A 24,907-nucleotide genomic window follows, 5' to 3' on the forward strand; every position below is an offset into this window, starting at 1 on the left:
CGCTTGTTGAATTATCGGAATACTTAAACTACAAAATAAACAAGGTAAAGAGGTTCGTTCATTCTTCATCAACTAGGATGTTAGCAACATTTCTAGAGCTACCGAGATCGAGATTTTTAGTTATTTTGTAGGGGTTTATTAGTCTTATTCTTATAAAATAGATATATATATGCTAGTTTAATTTATTTTTAATATTTATTTTTAATTTTAATATGTATTTTTAGTTAATTTTAATATGTATTTAATATAATTTTTTTAAAAATTATTGGGAGTTTATTTGATTTTATTTTTGGAATATTGTTTTTACGTAGAATGATTGACCACGTTTTGTTCTTCGGACATGATTAGATATAGAATAGATATTTAATTATTTACATGTAAAAAAATTATTTTACGTTACTCATAAAAAATATTCATTTTATCATATTAATATTATTTTTAGAAGGTCAAAATATTAATTTTTTTTTCCAGGAACCGTTTAGTCAAAATCAATTCTATGATAGATTCATTTGCTTGTTTATTTATTTTTTCATGACAATCACAAAATTTACTTAAGCTTTTTATTTTATTTTATTTTATTTTTGTCATACAAATTTTTCTTACTTGAGAATTGAATTGTCTTCTTCTCTGTGTGTGCGAATTTTTGGAGCATGGTCCCACAGCCCACAAGATCCAATTTTCTCCATTTATTTCATTTTATGTTAATTAGTGGGCCCGGGTCCAATAAGCATGATGTTTTGCTTGTTTTCAGGCTTCGGCCCATGTAATTTTTATTTAACAGGCCATTATTAATAAGAATTTCCGACGAAAGAAAGAGCGAAAAAACGTGATATATAAAGTCGTAAATTGAATTTTGAAAAGAGTCGAGAACAATTTCAAAGGACCGAGAGAGAAGGTTCAGTGTTGAGTGGTGTTTGGCGCTACCAGCACATCAAGCATAACGAAGGAGCACGAGAATTCATCCAGTTAAAAATCTTCTCCGAATCTCATTCTTTCCATCTCTTCATCCCGCAAAGTCGTCTTTATTTTCTCTCGTTATTTTTTTTATGTGAATGTGAATCTGTTTTGCTTTGTTTATAGTTTGATTTTCCTGTTTGGATCGGAAATTTACGTTGATATTTTTTTTCTCTTCTTCGTTAATTCGTATTTTCGGATCTACTTTCCAAATTTGTGTATCTGAGATGCGAGATCGTTCTGTTTCTAATATTCGATTTGAATCGATTCTAACATTTTCGTAGAAGCTGAGCTGAATTTCCATAGCTTACAATTTACCTTTCATTTGATTTCATTCAAATTAAGAGATTAAACAAAGTTTTTCATAGCTCTGTTTTGAATTAGTCTTTTAGATCTTGCGGTAGTTTGAACATCGATGTTCATGTGAAATTCCGAAACTGCTATAGTGCACACATAAACTTAGATCTGGATTTTCAATGTTTCACATTGAGCTGCACGGACTTCAAAGTTTGGTGTCTGTTTGAAATAGCAGCAACTGCGTTTTATTTAGAGTGAAATGACAGATCTCAAACTTAGTAGCTTAGTAACTGGACTTCAAAAACCAGGTAGCTGAACGTTTACTGTTGTATACGTTTGAATATATCGTGTCATGAACTATGATGCGTATGAGTGGTTAACTTCTCGAGTTAGGTTAGAACAATTCATGACTGTGAGTTTGCTTATTACTAAAAGCAGCAGAAACTATTAACTATGTGTCTGTGTATATATTGACAACGAGATTATGTATATTTATTTATTTCCTAAAACCTATAATCGTCAATTATATTTCATTCGTAGAAACATATTGTCAAAGAGGCAGAATATGGCTGAACATGTTAAGTCAGAGACGAAACCAACCGATGGAGCGGATGATTTACTGACTTTTTGTGCTGAAAATATGCAGAGCAACATGAAGATTATCTATGTCAGGTTTGTTTCCACAGCATCTATTTAATACTTTATTGAGTCCATTTGGTTTGGATCATTGTGCTCTGCATGGACATTTGTGCCTTATCTAATGTTCCGATTTGAAATAAATACTTTACCTCCTGTTGCAGCGGACATTTTTGTCTATAATCGGTGGAGTAGTTGCTGGAATTTTTGGGTTTACAGGCTTAAAAGGATTTGTCTTATACTTTCTGCTAATGTCCTTTACTTCACTTGTGCTCCTAGCAAAATCTAAAATTTCAATCCACTCATACTTTGACTCCCGGAATCGAGTGCTACTGGATGGCTTTCTAGGTGGTCTAATGGTAGGTTCTCTTTTGCTCTATTACCTATGTTTGAACTGAAAATTCTGATCAACATTTGTTAACTATTTGTTAAATGTCAAAAAGTAGCTTTTCATATGGTTATTAAGGTGAAAAATAAGAATATAGAAATGGGAGATTTATTAGATGCACAATGTATTCAAATCCCCCCCCCCCCCCCCCCCCCAAATCCCCATTTAACGTTTTAGCATAACATAATCCCCTTTTTATAGTGTTGAAATGTCAATAACGAAGATTTGTGTTACTTTTCAAACAAGAGGTCTGAATGTCTGATAGACCTTTTGTGATAGGCTGAACAGCATGGATCAATTTTCTTTTGGTTTAGGAACGTTTGCATCATTATTTATTTGTTTTTCTCTTTTACGTGCATTTGTTCAGTATTTTTAACTTTCTTCTTTTAACTTCTGCAGTCATTTGTGCTGTTCTGGACGTATCCTTCTCTTTTATAATCTTTGGCAGTACATCTGCAAACTAATTTATTTAACGCCATAAATCTGTTAAAACTTAAAAATGGAGAACTTATATGACTAGCGTTATTTGGATGGATTGGAATTGGATTTAGAGGGTATTAGAACTTAAAATGGAGTGGAATTGGTTTTGGAGGGGATTCCAAATCGTTCCACGTTACCTAAACTTTCGAAATATTTGTTGCCCTATTTTTCCTAGAGAGTAGCTGTCCCAGATTATTGACAAAAACAGCTTATGAAGAGTTCATTTATCCTATTCCCATATTCTTGTCATTATATTCTGCTTCTTTGACAAACTAAAGATTTGCATACGACGTTGTACATATATTTTGATCGAAAGTCGTCTGGAAATGCCTTTAAAAAGGCAACTTTTGGCGTCTGTTGCTGATTTCGCTGCTTGCTAGATTGCTTTACAGGACCATCTAGTTACTGGGATAGCTTCATGATGACTTTGTAAGCTCTACTTCCGTTGGGGATTATGTAATCTTAGAGAGGAAGCAATTTTGTTAAATTGGACTCGGGGAGATTATTCTATAGACTAGTTTGTATATGTAGCGATTTATTTTGGCATTTAGTTTAAGTTGCTTCTTAACGAAAATAAGATGTTTCACCTGCAGCTTTCTGTGATGAAACTCCTTGATTGACAAGGTAAGACCGCATTCTGGTATCCATTGTACAACCTTAAGTCTCTAGTATATATGCCCACTGATTTCTAAATTCAACTGTGGGCTTTTTATTTTGAGTGTTGCGGTTCTAGTTGATATTTTTTAACAATGTGAAAACTGTGTATTTTTTTTGTTGTATAGTTACCAGAAATTTAAGGGTCAGATTTTTTTTTAAAACATGCAAATTTAAGGGTTAAATTTATTTTTTATTATTTAAAGTTTTTAAAAAATACAAATTTGAGGATTAGATTTAAAATTTTAATGTTAAAATTTTTTTTAAACATGCTAATTGAACCTTTTGATTTGTTTTACAACCAAAAAAAATTATTTTACCACAAATCGAAAGATTTGATTTATGTATTATGAAATTTGAGAGTTCGATTTATTATTTAAAATAAAAAATTAAAATTCATATAAAAAATTTTCAATTAACCATAATATTGGATTACACACAATTTTTTTTATTTCTCAAAAAAAAAAATAGCCTCAACTGTGTTGTTTCATGGAAAAAGATCGTTTCAAATTTCAACCTGTACAGAGAAAAATGTTTAGTATTTATTTATAGTACTTAATATTCACTTATTCAGAAGAGCACAATTTTAATGCACTGCTGTTGACTTGATGACGGTAATTTCAGGTTGGTGTGACCAAAGAAAAGAATGTTTTGCGACCAATAATATGTTCTCACATTGTGTTTCAATTGCGGACTTGCAGTAATTGCAACATCAAACTTACGAATCATTCGCAATTTAAAATCCCGCACTCAATCTAAATTCCTGAATTTCTATCAACATATAATATTGCTCTTTTTTTTATTATATTAAAATATTAATCTTCACATACTTGTATAAATTTTATCAAATAATAAGAAATAAACAAAGCAGTTTTTAATATAGTTTTCAAATAAAATTCTTAGTTACCTTTTGAACTATAAAACTTTAACTGAGATTTTAATTTTTATAAAATATTTAATTTTAGTTTTGATCTCTTGAAAATTTTCTTTTGTTTTAGTGAAATTTAAAAGTGATCTTTATTAGTTATTACTATTAGTTTATTTTGTTAAGTATTAAAACATGACGAGTTAAATATCAATGTGATGGAATATGATACATTATTATTTAACTTCTCATGTTAGCATTTAGTAGAACTAACTTATAGTAGGAATTAAAATAAACACTTATAAATTTTATCAGATAAAACCAAAAATAAAAATTTTGTAAGGACAAAAGTTAGGGAACAAAATTATTTAAAACCACTACAAAATTACTTTTTTGAAAACATCCATCATGACTACATTATTGTAAAAAAATTAATTTTCTTTTTCTAGATAATGTAGATAACATGTAGTCATTGTTAAAATAATATTTTTTAAAAAACTTATTATAATTCTTTCATAAATATATTATTTTCAAAATCCTAAAAACCAAATTGATCATTAGTAAAATTAGAAATTCAAAAATTTAAAAATTCATTCTTTTTAAAAAATCATTTTTATATTTAATTATTTTAAACCGGTTAACCAGAAAAAAAAAGCTGATTAGACAGATTTAAGGATTTTTTACCAGTTCGCTCAAAATCGGATTTTCACAATCGATCATTAGTAAAATTAGAAATTCAAAAATTTTAAAATAAATTCTTTTTAAAAAATTATTTTTATATTTAATTATTTTAAACCAGTTAACCAGAAAAAAAAAAGAGCTGATTAGACAGATTTAATGATTTTTTACCAGTTCGCTCAAAATCGGATTTTCACAATCGATCATTAGTAAAGTTAGAAATTCAAAAATTTTAAAATAAATTCTTTTTAAAAAATTATTTTTATATTTAATTATTTTAAACCAGTTAACCAGAAAACAAAAAGAGCTGATTAGACAGATTTATTGATTTTTTACCAGTTCGCTCAAAATCGAATTTTCATAATCGATTTGTACTCTAAACTACAATTGTAGAGCTGATTAGACAGATTTATAAATTTTTTACCAGTACGTCCTGTTTTCAGAAAACCTTCTCGGAAAGAATGAGGTGCGGATTTTGAAAAACGCACACACTACTTTTACATGCTAAATACTAGATAGTATTACAAGCATTATTATTTTACAACACTTGGAAAAGAATGAGATTGGATTACTAAAAATAGGCATGCCGTCTGCTGAGCTCTCAACTATACAACTTCCAGTTCCCCTATAGCTGCCTTATCAGAACGCTTCATTTTTCCTTTTGACAAGCCAAACATCCTTGTTGCATGAATGCCATAGAAGCTTGCATCAAATAATATATGCTATACATGCTTTTAACTATCAAACCTGCGAATTTATAAGTAGTATTAGATGTAAGGAAAATTAACTAACTTGCACCAGATTCAGTTAAGGGTATTAATAACACTTACCAACATTTGAGGTATTGTAAGGAACGCAAAAGACAAGGAATATAAAATAACTGCAATTGTTGTTGCTGTAATTAAATTGTATAAAAGACGTTTGTCGTCTTTGCTGGGCACAAATGCTATTTTCAGCGAATTTGTCAACTCAAACAGCCTATAAGAAATCTGCAGGCAAGGTAGAATGTTAGAATTGGTATGAATCAATTAAAGCACACCATGGCTTGTTTACTCACCGCAACATATATGGCCGAAGCAAGCATGAAATTCAGCATTGGGTAGTCTGGGATCAGCGAAAGCAACAGCTTGGGTTGGGCATCTGGAACAGCCGACCTATACCGAAGATAGACATAATAATTCTTATTATGATATTGACAAATAAATAATTAAACATGTACAGTTATGGATGGAGGGGGTGCATTTCCCCCTTATAGCATTCACTAAGCTACAAAGTTTTTCTACCAAATTGTTTCCATCCCCGTGAGAATTACATACTAAAGTGCATCTATTTTCAGAAGTCTTGTATTGAGATGAACTCATTAGTCAATGGTCATAAAAGCTACTTAAGAAATAATAACTGTCAACTATCCACATTAAGTACATTATCTGGCACGGCATTAACAAATTGTACAGGAAAGATAAAAGGGTAAGTATATTTTTGTCCTTGAAGTTTGTTAAAAGTTTCAAAAATACTCCTAAAATTTATTTTGTTCAATTTTATCCCAAAAGTTTTGATTTGCATCAAATATACCCCAGGCAGCTAATTTTTTAAAAAATTTAGGATCAATTCAGCAACAATTTCACAAAAACAACCTTCAACATAAGCAAACCAGACATAGTTGTCATGCATTATTGCTAGATTCGTCTTTAACTTTTTGAAAATATTTTTGTGTACCTCAGCCAAATATGGAACTGGGCAATGTAAGTCTCCAGCGTAATCTTTCCAAGCCATCTACCAGAAGTAAAACCAAATGAAAATTAGTTGACAAATTACTAACCTTAAAAGAAAGGGATAAAGATAGCTTCCCTAGTGCATTAACATAATACCAAATTTGTGCGTATGTGAGGGGGAAGCAACCAAATAAAGGATTGCAAGTCTAGAATGGCAACTTACGCAAACAGGGTAAGTGTGTAGCCTCGGAAACTTTGAGTAACATTTCGCAAGCATATGTAAACCCTGTTAAATAGTGTCAGATATTAGCAACAGAAGAAAGTTACTGAACATAACACATCAAGACCCTCAAAGAGATTATATAAACTTTCACATACGTTATGGGAATCCATGAGGTATAAGGATGGTATTTGTTGTATGTAATCTTATCCAGCTTGTATATATATTCAAACCAGAAATATCCCACCTAGAAATCAACTCAATTGGTCAGGTGCCACAAAATATAAGTGAAATGCAGTGTAATAATCCCGTAAATAAATTATAATACCAGAGAAGCTGTTATTCCAACAGCAGCTTTAATTGATATTCTGCGCTTGATTTCTGCTTCTTCCAATTTCTCCATCCATCGTTCAACCTATAATACCTTGTAATAGTCATTAACCTATAATACCTTGTAATAGGCATTAACGTACTCAACTCATAGAAGAGGAAAAAAAAAAAGAAACAAGTTTTTCTAGTCATTGTTTGATGCATGGTTAATGCTGGCCAGCCTTTTCTTCTAGATGATCAACATTCACCAAGGCTTCCTGAATGTTTACCCCCCCCCCCCCCCCCCCCCCAAAAAAAAAAAATTCTTGTAGAAATATAAAACCATAAACTTACAGTTGGGTGAAAGTATGCATAAATCATTCCAATTATCCATATGTAGCGATCAAGCCCTGAGCGAAAATGCCATTCATGCAAGCGGGGAAGATGTGATTTAGAAGGATCAGGGTCAGTGTAACCTGTAGGTTTAAAGAAACATTCCAGTAAGTAGGATGATTTGCAGTGCTTTACTGCGTAAGAAGAACAGCAATAGTGGTACTAACCGAACAAGAAAGTGAAAGGACTCCAAACCCAGTCAAAGACTCCAGGTATCTCCCATACTAAGATAACAACAAGAAAGCAGGCAATGATTTTTACAGCAATGATTGACCCAATCTCATTGTACTTGTTGAAAATACCAAGTGCCCCATAAACCATAAGAGTAAAAAGGGTGTGCATGGGGCAGATGTAATATAACATGTAACTGTTGTTAAGGACGACACAACAGAATAAAACCAAGAAATTGAGCCGCCACATCATCTGCTCAACAAGGTAAAGAAGAGATATTACATATATGTATATGTAAAATTTAGGGAAAAAAGTGTAAGCTTCTACTTTTAGGAAAAAGCACACCTGAGCAAACCTTGCTAGACTAAAATCTTTTCGAACATAATAATAGGAGAAGTTCCCAAATCCAGTCATCCAAACATATGCAGCAATGAAGATACGGATCGCATTATATATTTCAGAAGCAGCAAAATAATGGTACATCAAAAACAATACCTGTGATATGCCAAATGTTAGAAATAAGGAATGTTAAAATGTTAAGAATTTGGAATATTAAATGTAAGACCATAAGAGTTGAACCAGAAAATCTTACCAAAAACTCTAGACCAAAACATATTTGTGGCTCTTTAAACTAATGTAAATTCAGAATTTGAACTTGCATAGTTCAGGAGTTGCACAGTATTTTTTCAAATTGGATGTGTTTGGTTAAGGGGTGAAAGTAAAATTTTATTCCCCACTTTTACCTCCTAACCACATATGCCCTGAAGCCCAAATGATGAAGTCTACTTGGTAATATCAATTGAAAGAGCGACCAACCTGCATCCAGCCTTTCCATTCTTCAGTTTGGTGCCTATTCAAATAAAGGATGGATTTCCCAGTCACTGCTGACTTGTCATGATGTATCTTAAATGATGTAATTGCCGAAACTATGATGAGGAGAAAATAGAGGAATAAGAAGAGATCCCTATTGTAACTCTGCAAAAACAGATGATTGCAAACAAAATATTTTATGAGCAATGCATGTAGCAATAAAACCAGTATTTGAAATATGTGCACTACTCATGGAGAAATAATAACCAATTTGGATTACTAAGTTTCGCCAGCCTATGCAACAAACAACATCCTTTCTTTTTATTCTTCTTTTTCCTTTTTCCCTCTCCTGCTATTACCCATTCAACTTCAATTGTTTGTCAGTTAATTCTGAGAGAAATGCTTTAACCATGCTTGAGTTTACCTAATTGCTAATTTCAAATGGAATACTACTTAAAATCATGAAAAAAAAAAATAAAAAAAGGGGATGTATAAGTAATTTTTCAAAACATAGGGAACTTCATGAAAAATAAGGAATATTGGAGTTAGGCTATTGCATACTTATTTTACACCGTTCAACTTCTCACCAAGCATTGTTTTATTGATCTAGCAAAAAAGAAGGAACAGTTTACATTTTTCTGTGTCTATCAATTTTGCCATATGAATTCGCAAATGAATTATCATGGCCCTATGTTTTCTCACAAATAAATGGATTTCCAATATTTAGGAAGTGTCAGTATAAAATGATAATAACTATTAACTCCTCTCCCTTCAACTGTTAAAACCCTATTACAGAAAACCAAACGATATTCCTACCAAAGCTGCAGAGCAACAGAAACACAAGTGCTGCAAATAATTCAATTATGGTTTATGAAGAAACACTGTGAACTATGAAAATAACAGTTCTAATCAAGCTAAAAGCCCATGAAAGTATGCAACCATGCAGCAATATTTGATTTGTTTCTAATCCTCAAGTCATAGAGTGCCCAGCATTAGCAACAGTTTCTCAAATACGAAAAGGAAGTAATGTAATATTGTTATGAAGTATTACCTTTCTAGATGAGCCAAAGAAATCTGTACGGTCGCACAAATAGAAGTAAGCCATAAGGAGACCAAATTCAGACCTGTAGCAATCAGTGTGGAGGAAATGGAAGTCAGCAGTTTGATCATCATTAAATTTTTTATTTTATTTTTCATATAATTCACTTACATTGCTCTAAGTGTCAAACGGTTTTCAATCAGGAAATGCTGGTCCATCAAAAGGAATCTGAAGAAACCAAGTGAATAAGACTCGGTGTAAGCAAAGACAAATATAAATCAAACAAGCAAACAAGAGCAACATAAGTCACCAACCGGAATATTGATGATGAGGTAGTTAAATTTCGAGCCCTTGGGGATGCTGGCTGTAGCGCTCCTCCCTCTAATAAAGCTGCTCTGTCTTCTTCTTTAACAGCATCACCGGTCATTTCAACTAATTTGACGTCCGAGTGCCTACTAGAAGAAGAACCAATAACTTCCATAAGGAAAGCTGCAACAAATCTCTATTTCCGTACCCCTTAACACTCGCACATTGCCAGGAAAAAAAAAAAAAAACGCACACAAGCACACACAAAAAACAGAACAAAACAAAACACTCCATGGACTACCTTCCGGCGTGATTTTTCTCTCTCAGCAGAATTAAAACTCTAACGCTTAATGATTATATAACAAATTAAACTATAAAATATCCACCATATCAATTAACGAAGCCAAAAAAATATCTGCTTATCAATCTCATTGTTAGCATAAATTCTCAAAGGATATATAGCATTAGCAGCAACTATGACTGTTCTCAAAAGTTCCAAAAACTAAATTCTAGTATAATGCAAACATTCCGGTAGTACTAAAATTTCAAGCTGCAAAAAGAAGATCGATCGATCCAACAACTTACGCTTTGGACGGAGCAGAAGTTTTGCGATAATCCAAAAACTCCGAATAAATCCATGCGATAAGGACCGGAATTATTCCAAGCAAGAACGAGACCTGCAAGTATCATATACAGAACGAACAATTCACGCAAACGCGTTAAATTGCACAGTTGTGTTGAGCATTACAGAGTTAGCAAGTAAATAGAGGTGAGAACATTTCCGAATCGGTGCAAGATCTGAAAGCAGCAGAAGAAGCTCGAATGGAAGACGTACCTGACCGGGAGTTACAACACTGAATATCACCATTTTCAAGAGGAACGAAGATCAGAGCAGAGTTCAGAGCAATTGAAGCAGCATTCGAGTGGAGAGAGCGATGTGACGCTGATCCACCACCAGATCTGTGCGGAGAACGAAGTATGCGAGCCTTAGCTCTGTTCAATTTTGAAATGCGAGTTTTCCGAACGAGGAAACTGGTGGTTAGGTTGGGTTGGTGATTACTAAACAGAAAGAAGAATGAAATGAGTGTGTGTGAGTGTGTGCGCGTCAGTGTGAGTGGGTTTGATAGGAACTCACTCTTATTAGTTTCTCTTTCTGAGTCTCGGAGAAGCTCAATAAACAATTAACGGGTACTCTCTGGATGGAGTTTATTTAATCTTTAATTTAATAAATAATATTTGCCTCTTTTAAAATATGAAAATGGCATTTCATCCGAATGATTTAATTTCTCTGGCTCCCTACATTTTATTTTCATTTTAAGCATAAAAATGAGCAATTATTTATTTATATTTGTAAATAATCACCCACTGATTCATTATTTTATTTGTAAAATATAAAATATCCATTAAAAATATATAAAACAACACATATAAATATATAAATATCTAATTAACTATAAATAAATTAGTTAATACATTAAGTGGTGTAATATTTAAAAAAAGGAAAAAAAATAAAACTCTTAAACTACATCTACAGCTGCAGTTTAAGGTGTACTGTGAAGGCCTTTTGTTCAGGGACGGATAAGATAATAACGCAGTGATGGCTCATGGGATGAAGAGATTTAATGGCAGCACCGAACAATATCATAAAATAAAATAAAACAAAATAACATAAAAGAAGTCTTAAGCCACTCATTAATATTAAATATCTGATTAACAAAACTTTAATAAAAAATATAAAATGATTTTTTTATATATTTATATTACATTTAAATCGTAATTTATTATTTTTATCTTTTACTAAAATTACTAACTTTGCATTTTCCTAAAATAAAGAATATTTGACTGACTCACTGACTTTTGTTATGTTCTTCACCCTGAAATTACGACCGACAACTTTTAATTCAAATTAATTGACTAGTAATAGTATTATTTTGGACTGTCACGAATTAGTTAATATGGACTGTATGGGGAAGGCTAGTTTAGTAATTTCATTTTACAAGATCTATCCTACGTGCCACTACAAGTATGAACCTTCCAAATGGCGAGCATAGAGTGGGTGATGTCAACCAAAATGGAAGAAAGGGCACGTCCAAACACGGTCACCGACACTGATGCAGAATTACTGAAATAGACATTTATTCAATTAATATTTTTTTCCCCATTCTTTCTTTTTCTTCACCGTCCTGCCTCCGGTCTGATTCCTCACGAGTCACACACCTAACCCACCCACTTTTGCAATCCCAACCAATTCCAATCACCGCATTGCATTGCTTCTTCTGTAGTTTTGTGATTCGGGGATGCGGCAACATATATTCAGCAGGTAAAAATCACGCATTATGATAAATAATTCATGGGCCACACCATTTATTTTACTATTACTTAACCTCCTGTGCTCACAAGCCACAAGTGATTATTCTGATTCTTTTTTTCCTTCTGCTGCTAAGCTCACACAAACTTTTCAGGCACTGAGGCCCAAACATTTTCCCAAGCTTCATAATGGATATCTCTGCTCCTCAACCCAAGTAAGATCCAACAATATGCTTAGCTGCGCTGGAACTTGACAGCAGAGCTGGGTACCAATATCCAACACAAGTGGATAACTCAGTTTGTTGTCACATGCTGGTGGTTGTGGAAGTGGCTCAACAAGGAAATCTTAAAACCCCAATACAAAGGAAAATGCATGCTAGGTTTACGATTATCCATTGACGAGGATGATGCCTCATTAGGGAATCTCGGAAGAGCAGGCTGGGGGGGCATTTTGAGGAATGATCTCGGACGATGGATAGTTGGATTTGAGGTGAACTTGGAAATTCGTTCAACTTTTCAAGCAGAAGCATGGGGAGTCTTGTATGGGCTCAATACAGGATGGAAACTGGGGATAAATAAAATTATTGTGGAAACAGACTCAGATCGATTTTTGAGATGTTAAACTCGAGATAAACTAGAGAGGCATGCCATCCCCACGTTCAGATGCTTTAGGGAAGCTCCAAAAGATTTCAAGCATGTTTATAGAAAAGGGAACAAAGCTGCAGATGGGATAGCTAAGAAGAGTACAAATAGAACTCGGGTTTCATTTCTTAGACACCCTCCCATAGAACTAAGATGCATTATTGATGATGACTATGGGGGGATCCATTACTCCGCCTAGTGTCAGTTTTGTAATTTGCTTCTTTTTCTTTACCAAAAATGATGGATATCTCTGCCTAGCATTATCTTGTTCATCATCTCCAGCTGTCCTTCTCACGGAAAAAATAATTAGAATTCCGTAGCTGTCCTGAAATAAAATTTACCAAATTCATTCTTTTCAATTTGTGTATAACTAAAAAAGTGACGAAAAAGGAATCCAAAAAGAAGGACCTATCAAATATAGAAACAAAAGGGACACTTTTTCCTTAAATCACATATCAACCAAATTAACAATTGATATCACGCATTTTGCTTTATTTAGCACTTTGGATGTAGCAACGAGTTAAATCGGTAATTACTAGGACAGCAAATAAAACACTTAAATTAGACCAAATACATTAAAAAAAAAAAATATTTATATTATGCAGATCCATTCCTAAACAAGACAAAAAACTTTCAAGATATACTGATGTTTCCATAAATTTTAACTATTAACCTTAATTATATATTATTTTTTTTATAATTAAGATAAACAGTTGAAAATTACCGAAATACCACTATATCCATACACTTTAAAGTTTTCAAACAAGACAATTGATTCAAGTTCCATCACAGTTATCAAAGTTCAACGGGGTTATGCCTTCCGCATCTCAAGCCAAATCCGGTACCAACACAAACCAGTTGTGAAATTCAAACATCTCCAACATATTTCCCGCAGACATAATTTTCCTCGACAGTAGATCCAATATAAGACCCAGAGAAAAACGGAATTCACTTTCCCAGTTTAATAAAAGACTTGTTGATCCAGCATTCATAGGCCCAACAAACACAAAAGTCATGCGCAGATAACCACCGATCCACCAATAATATCAAGGAATCAGTCATTATTATAATGCACAAGATCTAACAACCTACAAAGCACTTTAAACGATCAAATCAAAGTCTGCAAAAACTTGTTCTACCACGTTTACATAAGCTACTCAAAAGACTCCGGAAGAACCCACTATTGACGAAAATAGTAAAACCTAACAAGTAATAAAGCTGCACCATAGAATTACAAAACCAGCAATAAACAAAGGCGTAAAACATTAAAAACCTACTTATCCTCTGTGATATATGTGTTTAAAGGATAGAGGCTGAAAGTTTGAACTATGGTTGACTTGTTTTTAGAGAATATGTTGGACCCAAATGGCCAAACCCTATCGCTTGGAAGGTCTCTCATCATCTTTACCTCCATCATCGTCGTCGTCGTCATCATCATCATCTGAATCATCTTTATCTGACCTCTTTCGTTTTGATGGAGCCTCACCTTTCTTGTCACCATCATCATCATCATCATCAACTTCCTCCTCACCTTCATCTTCCTCCTCACCATTCTCCTTTGGTTCAAAATCACTAGACGCTTCTTCCTCCTCAGCGGTTCCTACAGGACGAACAAGGTACTCTGTTCCCAAATCCTCCTATAAAAAACTAAGGGTCAGAGTAATTCAAGTACAGAGAAACACATACCAAAAGCAGGATCAGATAGATGTAAATCAGTGAATTACATTTTCCAATTTTCTTTCAACAACGATCCTCAAGTAAATTTAAAAGTGAGATATCAAGTTAATAAAGACTAATTCAGAAGATTCAGATGAACTAAGATCTAAATAACTCATCACTAATTCTCTCTTTTCTCTTCAGCTGGGGACTAACAGTGATGATTACTGAATTTTCACCTAATTCTGAAACTGAAATCCTACTTAAAACACCTACCGACACAATAATTAGTCCACAAATAAGCAAAAATTAAACGAATCTAGTGAAATTTGTGAAGTGAAAGATAATAAACAATACAGAACACAGATTAACCAAGACTACCAAACTGTAACTGTTTAATCAAGTAAATCTTAGTGAATTACCTCTTCTTCCTCTTGCTCTTCGTCGTCATCGTCGTCGTCGTTGTCGTCATCGTCGTCAGGATCACCACCGCGCTGGCCGTCACCTCCTCCTTCTCCTTCGTCGTCATCGTCGTCGTCCTCGTCGCCGACGTCAGGAGCATCCTCGTCGTCGTCGTCGTCGTCATCATCGTCATTATCGTTGTCTTCATCTTCATCGTCGTCTTCATCGTCTTCGTCTTCGTCATCGTCGTCATCTTCATCGTCGTCTGCGTCTTCTACTTCTTCTTCAGAGTCGTATTCTTCTTCATACTCTTCCTCCTTACTGAAAGAGGTGACCTCGTTTTCCTCCACTTGCTCCTTGAATTCCTCAGTGGCCTTCATCTTCAAACAGCGAAAAAACTTAACAACAATTTTCTCAAGAAAAAAAATAAAACGAAATAAAAATTTTCTTGTTTTTAAATAAAGAGGGAATTAGGAGGGAAAAATGAAAATCGATCGAAAATCAAACACACGAGAAAATGGAGGATGGAAACAAGAGCTACAGCGTCTAGCTTCGTTTCCCCAGTAGCTCTGCAACACTAATCTGAGCCGTTGAAGTGCAAATTCACGAGGATCGATGACGTGGCGTTCAATCGGACGGGGTAGGAAAAAGAATTTGTATTTCAGTGACGAGAGTGTGATTGCACCTTTGCGGCGCTATCTTACTACTGTTTTCGTAGTCACGTGTGTCACGTGAGATTGGGGTTAGGGTTTATGTCTCCGGATCCATATCCGGATCGGTTAATCAATACCAGGGAACCCGACATCATTCCAATAGAAACAGAAATATTATCAATATCAATTTAGAGCCATCATTTTAATTCTATAATTTAATCATATGATTTTCTTTCTTTATTTAATCAAATGAATTTCTATTTTTATTTTTTTTTGGTCAAATCACAAAATGTTAATAAGTTTTTATTGCTTTATTTAGTTAAATTATTTTTTTTATAAATAATTAAACCTTTTTTGGAAAAATATCTCAAATTTAATATTGATTAACAATAAAAAGGATTTTTTATTTAAATAAATAAAAGATATAATAATTACCAAAATAAATAATAATAAAATTAATTACCGATTTAAATTTTTCTACCATATCTCATTTACACTGTAAACGATATGACATTCCATATATCTTGTTTACCGTGTAAACGAGATAATACACGTTAGACACATGTATATCTCATTTATACACATTTCTGATACATGGAATGTCCATCTCTTGACATTCTTCACAAACATTTTCTATCCTTTTTTTATCTTGTTTTTCTCACGAAAACAAGTGTACAATGACCAGTAACCATGTATACACAGTTGTGCTTGTTTATCCCAACCAAAATACAAAACAATATACATAACTACAATCCAACCAAAATACAAAATAATATACATCATTGGTGGTAGGGTCCTGGTAGTGGTGTCTTTGCCCATTGCCACAGAATTGAGGCTGAGCCTGGCGCTGAGGTCGAGAAGGACGAGGATCTCCGACCGACTTCGGCGGGACAGCGGGATCCTGGTGAGGCTGGGCATGGTATGGCTGGAGCCCTCCAGAAGGTGGACCTATGGCGTACTGATGTAAATGTAGCTCAGGCTGAGAAGGTGGAGCTGACGGAGGGGTCACCTAGGGCTGTGACGAAGTAAGGAACATACCGTAGTCGTAGGAGGGCGGGGTCGCATATTGGCTACCGAGACGAAGACCGCCCCGTACGACGAGGTAGACGTCGATGATATCTGAGGCATCCAGGAGGAGGCCTGTGCGATAGCAGACAGATGCTGGTACTGCCCGATGCTCTGCTCCTTGCCGGCCCGGAATGACGCGGTGATCCGATGCATGGTGGCTGGGTCAGCAGTGTAAATATGGAATGCGTCATCAATGAAGATCTCGCCAACCATCTCCTCATCCTCTTGGCGAGTCCCGGATGGACCTCCCTCATGCCAACCTGGTGGCGATGTGTCTCATACTGCCCGGTGATATGGCCCACCAGAACCAGATAATGGGGTGAATTCGTGTGGTGGGGGAGGTGGAAGAGGCGCACCCAGAGGTAAAACCTCTCTGTCCTGTGGGATGTCTCCGTAATCCTCCTGACGGTCGTACTCCACCTCCTCGTCAGACTCGACGTCCGTCCTCTCCCGACGAGGCCTGACCCTCTTCCTCCTAATCAGCCTTATAAAGAAATAACCATAAAATGATTTCTTATTTATTTTTGACAATTTTCTCTAGTTTTGTAAATATGTCAATTTACTATTATATACAAAAAAATTACAGTTAAATAAATATTCCTTTATAACTTACATCTACTTCTACATAAGAACATATTTCTATGTTTCTAACTTACACACATTTCTAGATTACATATTATATACTAACCAAACCGTAAATGGAACGTTATAAACGGTAACAACCTAATACAAGAAAAATACAGTTCGAAACTAATAATTATTTCGTAACAAATTGCCACAAGAAAATAGAGCTCTAAGTTCCTCCTAGAAACCTACTACTAAAGCTGCAAACTGCGTTCTGGTTCTTCGCGACTACCCTAACCATGGCCACATACTTAGATTAAATGAACAAAACAAAACTAACCTTAAAGTCGGCCGCTCCGACGTAATGTGACGTCTCGTTCAACCTGTTGATGTCCCCGTCGTTCTCCGCCTGGCGTGCCATCACAGTATAAGGGTTAAAAGAGAGGAGAAAGTTGTTGACAAAGTGAAATTGGGATCCGGAACAATGTTGTGAATGACTTCCTCTTATAGGTGCGGACGTGTCTTATCTCGTTTGCACTGTAAACGAGATAGGCACATGTCATGCTGACGTGTCTTATCTCATTTACACGGTAAACGAAATCAGTAAGAGAATTTAAATCAGTAATTAATTTTATAATTATTTATTTTCGTAATTATTACATTTATTTTATTTATTCAAATAAAAAATCCCAATAAAAATGTCAATTTCTCACGGAAAATAAAATAATTGTTGAAATCAAATGTCACAAAAACGGAATCATTTATATGGAAAATGTAATATTACTTGTAGTTTAAAAGAAAATAAATAAATAGTTTCTGTTAGATTGAAAATAAATATTTTCTTTGATATGTGTATAAAATTGGCCATGCACTAATAGAGAGCAATTTGGTTAGAATTCGACATGTAATGATCGAAGAAATCATGAAGACGTGTTGAATAATATGCTAAAAAAATGCCAGTTACATCTCTGTAACTTGCAACTTGCCTACTCTCATGCTCATGAAGAGGTTACAATTGGTCAGAAATATTTGTAGTTATATTTAGTTATTAGAAAAAAAATAAACTTCTATTAGGGTTCCATTGTAATTTTCTTAATTATTAAAATTTTCTTTATAAATAGGAGTTTTAGAATTAGAATAAAGGGTCGGAATCATTTGGCAAATACTCTAAACATCTTAATGTTACCCTGACGCAAACGGATTCACAGACAAAAACCAAATATTCTTTCCACCTTTCCTTTCAGTTTCTCTTTACTTTATTGTACTTTTTCTTTCCAATTTTCATTTATGCATTTAACTTTTATCTTCAGTTTCTTTTTTCCTTTAATCTTATTCAGTTTCCCTTATATCTTTTCCTTCCTTTTATCTTCAATTTTCTTTTGATATTATCTTTGGCTTGAGAACCCACAAAAGAGGAGTAGGTTGCCTCCTAGACCATTAGATATCAAACTACCATCGATTTGCAAAAAATCGACAAAACAAAATGACATACCCAATGGAATAAGCTGTATAGAAAAGTATCAATAGAGAAAGATAAAATTTGTTTAACTTTAAAACTTTGTATAGATCAAATTTTAGAAAAGAAAATTTTTCTCTATTCAACTTTGAAATTATGTGAAGTTGGATATTTAAAAAAAAATCACGATTAATGGTCATGATATTTTCAAATCATTAAATATGGCTAACTCTCTTACCACAATGAAGAAATAAGATAGAGTTACCATGATTTGAAAAATATGTTGTTACAAAAATTGGATGAAGTGGTAAAAATAAGCATGGCTAAAAATATTCAACAGAATCTCAAAATTTCAATAGTTCAACAAACAGCTATTTTGCTTCAAGATGATGAAAATAATATATGGCGACAATATATGCCTCAAGATATTGAAAATAATACCTGGGACAAAATGATGCGGAAGAAATTGTTACTCAAACATCGAAGAGGAGTGGTTTTCATATTGAATCTACCAAACAACTTCATTTTGTTTCACCATTTTCTAATTTTGTGCAAAGAAGCACAATTACCTCAAGTATGGAAAGCTCCCAAGGCACTTTCTATATTTTCTGGAGAAGGCGATGTATCACAGTGGAACATGTAGCAATGTATACTTTTGAAATTGGTCAAATTGCTATTAATGAATATCTTAAATTAAAATTTTTTCCTTCTTCGTTGGCCAAACATGCATTTACATGGTTTTCTACTCTTCCACCAAATTCGATTTGTTCTTGGGTCGAATTAGAAACAAATTTCATGAACAATTTTTTAGAGGAGATATGAAAATTAGTATGTGATTTGTGTCAAGTCAAACGATCTCGAAATGAGTCTGTTGACGACAATTACATAATTCGATTCAAACTAATGAGAAATAAGTGTCCTATTTCTTTACCTGAAAAATTATTTGGAGTTTTCTATTCGAGAGAAATTATTTAGTCAAGATTTTTTCGATTTGTCTCAACTTGCTGAACGAATAAGACAAATTAAAAAAATAAAAGAAAAAAAAAGAAGATGAAAGAAATTATTGAAGATGAGATCGTTGAAAATATTGAATATTATTAAGTATTTATATTTTCTTTCTTCTAGTCGAAAAATAAATACTTAGAGAATATTTGTTAGATTGAAAATAAATATTTTATTCGATGATATGTGTATAAAATTGGCCATGTACTAATGGGGAGCAACTTGGTTGAAATTCGACATGTAATGATTGAAGAAATCATGAAGACGTGTTAATATGCTAAAAAAAGTGCCAGTTACATATCTCATAGAAGTTACAACTTATGTACTCTAAAACTGTAACTTGCAACTTGCGTACTCTCATATTCATGCAGAGGTTACAATTGGTCAAAAATATTTGCAGTTATATTTAGTTATTAGAAAAAAATAAACTTCTATTAGGGTTCTATTATAATTTTCTTAATTATTAGAATTCTCTTTATAAATAGGGGTTTTAGAATTAGAATAAAAGATCGGAATCATTTGGCAAATACTCTAAACATCCTAATGCTACCCTAATGCAAACGGATTCACAGACAAAAACCAAATATTTCTTCCACCTTTCCTTTTAGTTTTTCTTTACTTTATTGTACTTTTTCTTTCCAATTCTCATTTATGTATTTAACTTTTATCTTCAGTTTATCTTTTCCTTTCATCTTATTCAGTTTTCCTTATATCTTTTCCTTCTTTTTATCTTAAATTTTTTATTGATATTGGGCTTGTTTGGGTGAGCTTTTTAGTAAAAATCTTTTTTCGAGTTATCTTTTTTAAAAGATCTTATAGAGAAGTAAAAATAATTTTATGTTTGGATATCTCGTGTAAAAAGGTCTTTTTATCTATCAATTATATTTGGGTATAACAATATAAAATTACTTTTCTGTTTATTTATTACATGAAAAAACATCTTTTTTTAAGGAAAAAATATCTTTTAAAAAAAGATGTAAATTACAGCTTCTCAAAAAAGATCTTTTTTTGATTTTACTAGTATTTTTACTTTTACTACTAGAAATTTGTCAAACACATTAAAAAATAAAAAAAATCTTTTTTCATTGAAAAAGATATTTTTTAACAAAATAATGGCGCCCAAACATGCACATTATCTTTGGCTTGAAAATCGACAAAACAGTTTCATTTCTAAAATTTCTTTTTCTTGGTACTTCTATCATTTTCTGAAAAATTTGTGTGAAAATGATTTGATTTTATTGTTTCTTAAACAAGCTAACTGTACGAGACAATTCTACCATTGTTATATCGTGTTTAAGAATTTGCTTCTCTGAAGTAAAATATCATATTATATCAATTATATCTATTATCTATTATTCATTATACATCTCTAATTTTACAATCAAAATGTGTCACATATCACTTTTTTATTGCAATTGGAATCTGTTACGGATCTGGCCCACGGATCCCGCAACCCGGGACGACCCCCGAACCTGACCACCCGGATCCGACCCGCTCTGCCTTTCTAGAAGGCCCGAAACCGGCCAACTAGAACTCCTAACCAACTTTCGAATTTAAAACGTCTCCCTTATCTTAGCCAAATAAGATAAGATAAGATATTCACCATCACCTATAAATAGAGGACCCAGGTCCCTCCAAGTATTCATTCATTCCTCACATCTTATACCTCTCAGATCCATTCTGACTTGAGCGTCGGAGTGTCTTTGCAGGTACCACCCCCTCATTGCTCCATCGAGTAATCCGGCATCCGCCTCGACCCGCCAGTTCCCGATCCATCTCTCAACCCGTATCAGAGGCATCCAGTACATTGGTGCCGTCTGTGGGGACTTACGCCGGTTAAGTCGGAATGGCGGACGAACCTGAAGAGCATTCCATAAGCCACCAAGATAACTCCCGAACACGAAACCTTACTCCCGAACATCAAGAAGCCATACTCAAAGGGAGGATAGCAAGCACCGTCTATAACAAAGAAAACAATCCCGCCAATACTCGAAACCCCGAGAATCCGGAAGACAAGTCAGCGCAAATAATCCAAGAGCTCTGCCACAGAGTACATGAACTCAAAGGTCGGGTTGCCACCAAAGAAAGGCACAACGCCGAACACGGAAGTCACGCAACCTCCAGATTCAGGTCTCGCCACGGCAGATCGCCAGAACGACGACACGCCAAGAGACATGATAGAAGCACCTCACGTAATAGATCACCAGAACGACGACACAGCAAAAGATACGACCGCAACATATCTCGCGACTCCGTTCACACGGACGACGACCGACGATACCGAGAAACCAAACACACAAGAAACGACCACGTGATAATGGGAGCCACCCCCTTCACAGAAAGAATTTTGAAAGCGAAGCTCCCCAAAGGATTTGATAAACTCATGGACATGAAATACGACAGAACCAAAGACCCCAGGAACACTTAACAGCATTCGAAGCCAGAATGAACCTAGAAGGTGCCACCGACGCCGTCCGATGTAGAGCCTTCCCGGTGACCCTGTCTGGGCCAGCAATCAAATGGTTCAATGCCCTCCCCCAACGAATCCATAACCAGTTTTCGCGACATATCACGGAGGTTCATGGCCCAATTCACCACCAGAATCACCAAGGCCAACCACCCTATCAGCTATTAGGAGTCACACAAAGATACGACGAATCCACAAGGAAGTACCTCGACTGATTCAACGACGAATGCCTAACAGTCGACGGGCTCACAGACTCAGTCGCAAGTCTCTGCCTTATAAACGGACTCATGAACGAAGACTTCCGCAAACACCTTACCACCAAACCAGTATGGTCCATGCACGAGATCCAAAACGTCGCCAGAGATTATATAAACGACGAGGAGGTCAGTTAGGTCGTCGCCGCCAACAAACGGCAACACAACAACACCCAACACGGCAACCCGACACCTCGGCACAACCCACCCAGAGAAGGCCAGAGGGAACACCCCAAACCAACAAACACAAACCGACCACCCAGGATCGGCAAATTCTCTAATTACACACCCTTGACGGCCCCAATTACCGAGATATACCACCAGATAGCAGATCGAGGCATCATCCCAAAAGCCCGGCAACTCAAAGAAAGAACAGGCGGCAACAAAACCCTCTACTGCGACTACCACCGAGGTTACGGGCACAGGACACAAGACTGTTTCGACCTCAAAGATGCCCTCGAACAAGCCATAAGAGACGGCAAGCTCCCAGAGTTCGCCAAAATCATCAGAGAACCAAAACACGCAGAAAGGGACAGGTCACCTGAGAGAGAAGGATGCAACCCAAGAACACAAAAACAACCTCCCAGGGAAAGTTCAGAAGATGACCCGACCATAATAGTAAACGTTATCACAGGCAAAGATGTATCAGGAAAATCAAAATCAACACTAAAAAAGGACCTCAAAGTCTTGGGCTGTCAGAGATCAAGCCCCACCTACCACTGCCGACAAAACGATAAACTTCATACCCGAGGACTGCCAGAACGGCACCTCGGCCGAAGACGCACCTTTCATCATCTCGACAAGAATCAGAACGGGATTAGTTCGGAGAATACTGGTGGACACCGGTGCAGACTCCAACATCCTCTTCCGACGAGCATTCGACAAGCTCGGGCTCCGCAACGAAAATCTCGAAACACACCGCAATGGCGTCATAGGACTTGGGGACAACTTCCTCAAATCGGACGGTTCCATCACCCTACCACTCACCATAGGGACAGTCAACCAAAGGAAGACAATTCTGTCCGAATTTGTGGTCCTAAAAGATTCCACCGCCTACAACGTCATCCTCGGAAGGAAAACAATCAATGACTTCTCTGCCATAATTTTTACCAAATACCTCCTTATGAAATTCATAGCGGAAGATGGCTCCATCGCCACTATCCATGGAGACCGCGAGGTCGCAGCAGAATGTGACAACACCAGCCTAGCTTTACGAAAGAAGTCTCGCGACACAGCTGGGATATTCCTAGCCAACTTGGACGCCCGACAAGACGGCCAGCCCAGGCCAGAACCAGAAGGCGACATGGAAAAATTACAAGTGGGGCGAACCAAAGATGAATACACTTTCATCAACAGGAACCTCCCATACGACCTTAAAGAAGACCTTTCGCAATTTTTGAAACAAAATAAAGACTTGTTCGCTTTCACACCAGCCGACATGCCCAGGATAGACCCCGACCTAATGTCCCACCGGCTAGTCGTAGATCCCAAAGCCAAACCCGTGGCACAAAGAAGACGAAAAATGTCCCAAGACCGGGCAGCCGAGGTCAATAAACAAGTAAAGGCCCTACTTGAGGCAAATTTCATCAGAGAACTACCATACACGACGTGGTTGGCAAACGTCGTACTAGTAAAGAAGTCCAACGGAAAGTGGCGAATGTGCGTCGATTATACGGACCTTAATAAAGCCTGTCCAAAAGACGCCTTCCCCCTACCCAACATCGATGGATTGGTAGACGCCACATCCGGCCATCGATACCTCAGCTTTATGGACGCATACTCCGGTTATAATCAAATACCGATGCACCGACTCCACGAGAAAAATAGCGTTTATCACCCCCGACGGGACATACTGCTACACGGTCATGCCTTTCGGCCTAAAGAACGCCGGAGCAACCTACCAAAGGCTCGTCAATAAGATATTCCAGAATCTGTCCGGGACCAAATTAGAAGTCTACATAGACGACATGCTCGCCAAAACTGAATCCGGGGAACAACTCATCAGCGACCTCATGCTCATAATGAACACCCTACGAAAGCATTGTATGCGACTCAACCCGACAAAATGTTCCTTCGGAATGGAGGCAGGAAAGTTCCTCGGCTTCATGATCACACAACGTGGAGTCGAAGCTAACCCAGAGAAATGTCGCGCCATCCTCGACATGACAAGCCCAAAAAATATCAACGACATCCAAAAGCTCACCGGCCGGCTCACAGCGCTATCCCGCTTCCTCGGAGCATCGGCACAAAAAGCAATCCCCTTCTTCAAACTGATGAAGAAAGGAGCCCCCTTCAAATGGGAAGTAGAATGCGAAGAAGCCTTCCAACACTTTAAAAGAGTCCTAGCAGAACCACCAGTTCTTGCTAAACCCCAAACAGGGGAGACCCTCTATCTATACCTCTCTATAACGGAGGAGGCACTCACAGCAGCACTCATCCGCGAAAACAAACAGAAAGAACAAAAACCCATATACTTCATAAGCAAGGTCCTACAAGATGCAGAGACCCGCTACTCACGCATAGA

The 24,907-nt window shown here is 35.7% G+C and overlaps 2 protein-coding genes and 1 long non-coding RNA gene across 10 annotated transcripts; 1 reads left to right on the top strand and 2 right to left on the bottom strand.

The window, feature by feature from the left end:
• The first annotated feature begins 833 nt into the window (after positions 1–833).
• Positions 834–4,165, top strand: LOC130941846 (uncharacterized). 4 transcript variants are annotated; one of them, XR_009070725.1, is made up of 5 exons: positions 834–965; positions 1,792–1,923; positions 2,052–2,246; positions 2,675–3,379; positions 4,034–4,165. It is a non-coding gene; the product is annotated as an uncharacterized LOC130941846 (long non-coding RNA). The 4 variants fall into 4 exon arrangements; XR_009070722.1 differs by lacking the exon at positions 4,034–4,165 and having other exon boundaries at positions 2,675–2,694; positions 3,034–3,503; XR_009070721.1 differs by lacking the exon at positions 4,034–4,165 and having other exon boundaries at positions 2,675–3,503.
• Positions 4,166–5,283: 1,118 nt separating this feature from the next.
• On the bottom strand, positions 5,284–11,129 carry LOC130946566 (protein REDUCED WALL ACETYLATION 2-like). 4 transcript variants are annotated; one of them, XM_057875369.1, is made up of 16 exons: positions 10,748–11,123; positions 10,498–10,589; positions 9,921–10,058; positions 9,778–9,834; positions 9,619–9,691; positions 8,574–8,732; positions 8,103–8,252; positions 7,754–8,009; positions 7,548–7,669; positions 7,213–7,299; positions 7,043–7,131; positions 6,888–6,950; positions 6,669–6,725; positions 6,010–6,106; positions 5,783–5,941; positions 5,285–5,699 (listed from the first exon to the last, which is right to left on the bottom strand). In XM_057875369.1, the coding sequence occupies exons 1-16, from the start codon at positions 10,778–10,780 to the stop codon at positions 5,694–5,696; spliced, it is 1,638 nt and encodes a 545-aa protein (XP_057731352.1). In that variant the 5' UTR covers positions 10,781–11,123; the 3' UTR covers positions 5,285–5,693. The 4 variants fall into 4 exon arrangements, with proteins under 4 accessions (XP_057731339.1, XP_057731329.1, XP_057731352.1 ...); XM_057875361.1 differs by having other exon boundaries at positions 9,921–10,061; positions 10,748–11,122; XM_057875356.1 differs by having other exon boundaries at positions 5,284–5,699; positions 7,754–8,252; positions 10,748–11,129.
• Positions 11,130–13,905: 2,776 nt separating this feature from the next.
• Positions 13,906–15,601, bottom strand: LOC130945959 (uncharacterized). 2 transcript variants are annotated; one of them, XM_057874653.1, is made up of 3 exons: positions 15,431–15,601; positions 14,940–15,299; positions 13,906–14,498 (listed from the first exon to the last, which is right to left on the bottom strand). In XM_057874653.1, exons 2-3 carry the CDS (start codon positions 15,297–15,299, stop codon positions 14,238–14,240), a joined length of 621 nt encoding a protein of 206 aa, XP_057730636.1. In that variant the 5' UTR covers positions 15,431–15,601; the 3' UTR covers positions 13,906–14,237. The 2 variants fall into 2 exon arrangements, with proteins under 2 accessions (XP_057730636.1, XP_057730632.1); XM_057874649.1 differs by lacking the exon at positions 15,431–15,601 and having other exon boundaries at positions 14,940–15,424.
• Positions 15,602–24,907: the final 9,306 nt, after the last annotated feature.

This window comes from Arachis stenosperma, chromosome 1 (assembly GCF_014773155.1).
Source record: "Arachis stenosperma cultivar V10309 chromosome 1, arast.V10309.gnm1.PFL2, whole genome shotgun sequence".
NCBI lineage: Eukaryota > Viridiplantae > Streptophyta > Magnoliopsida > Fabales > Fabaceae > Arachis > Arachis stenosperma.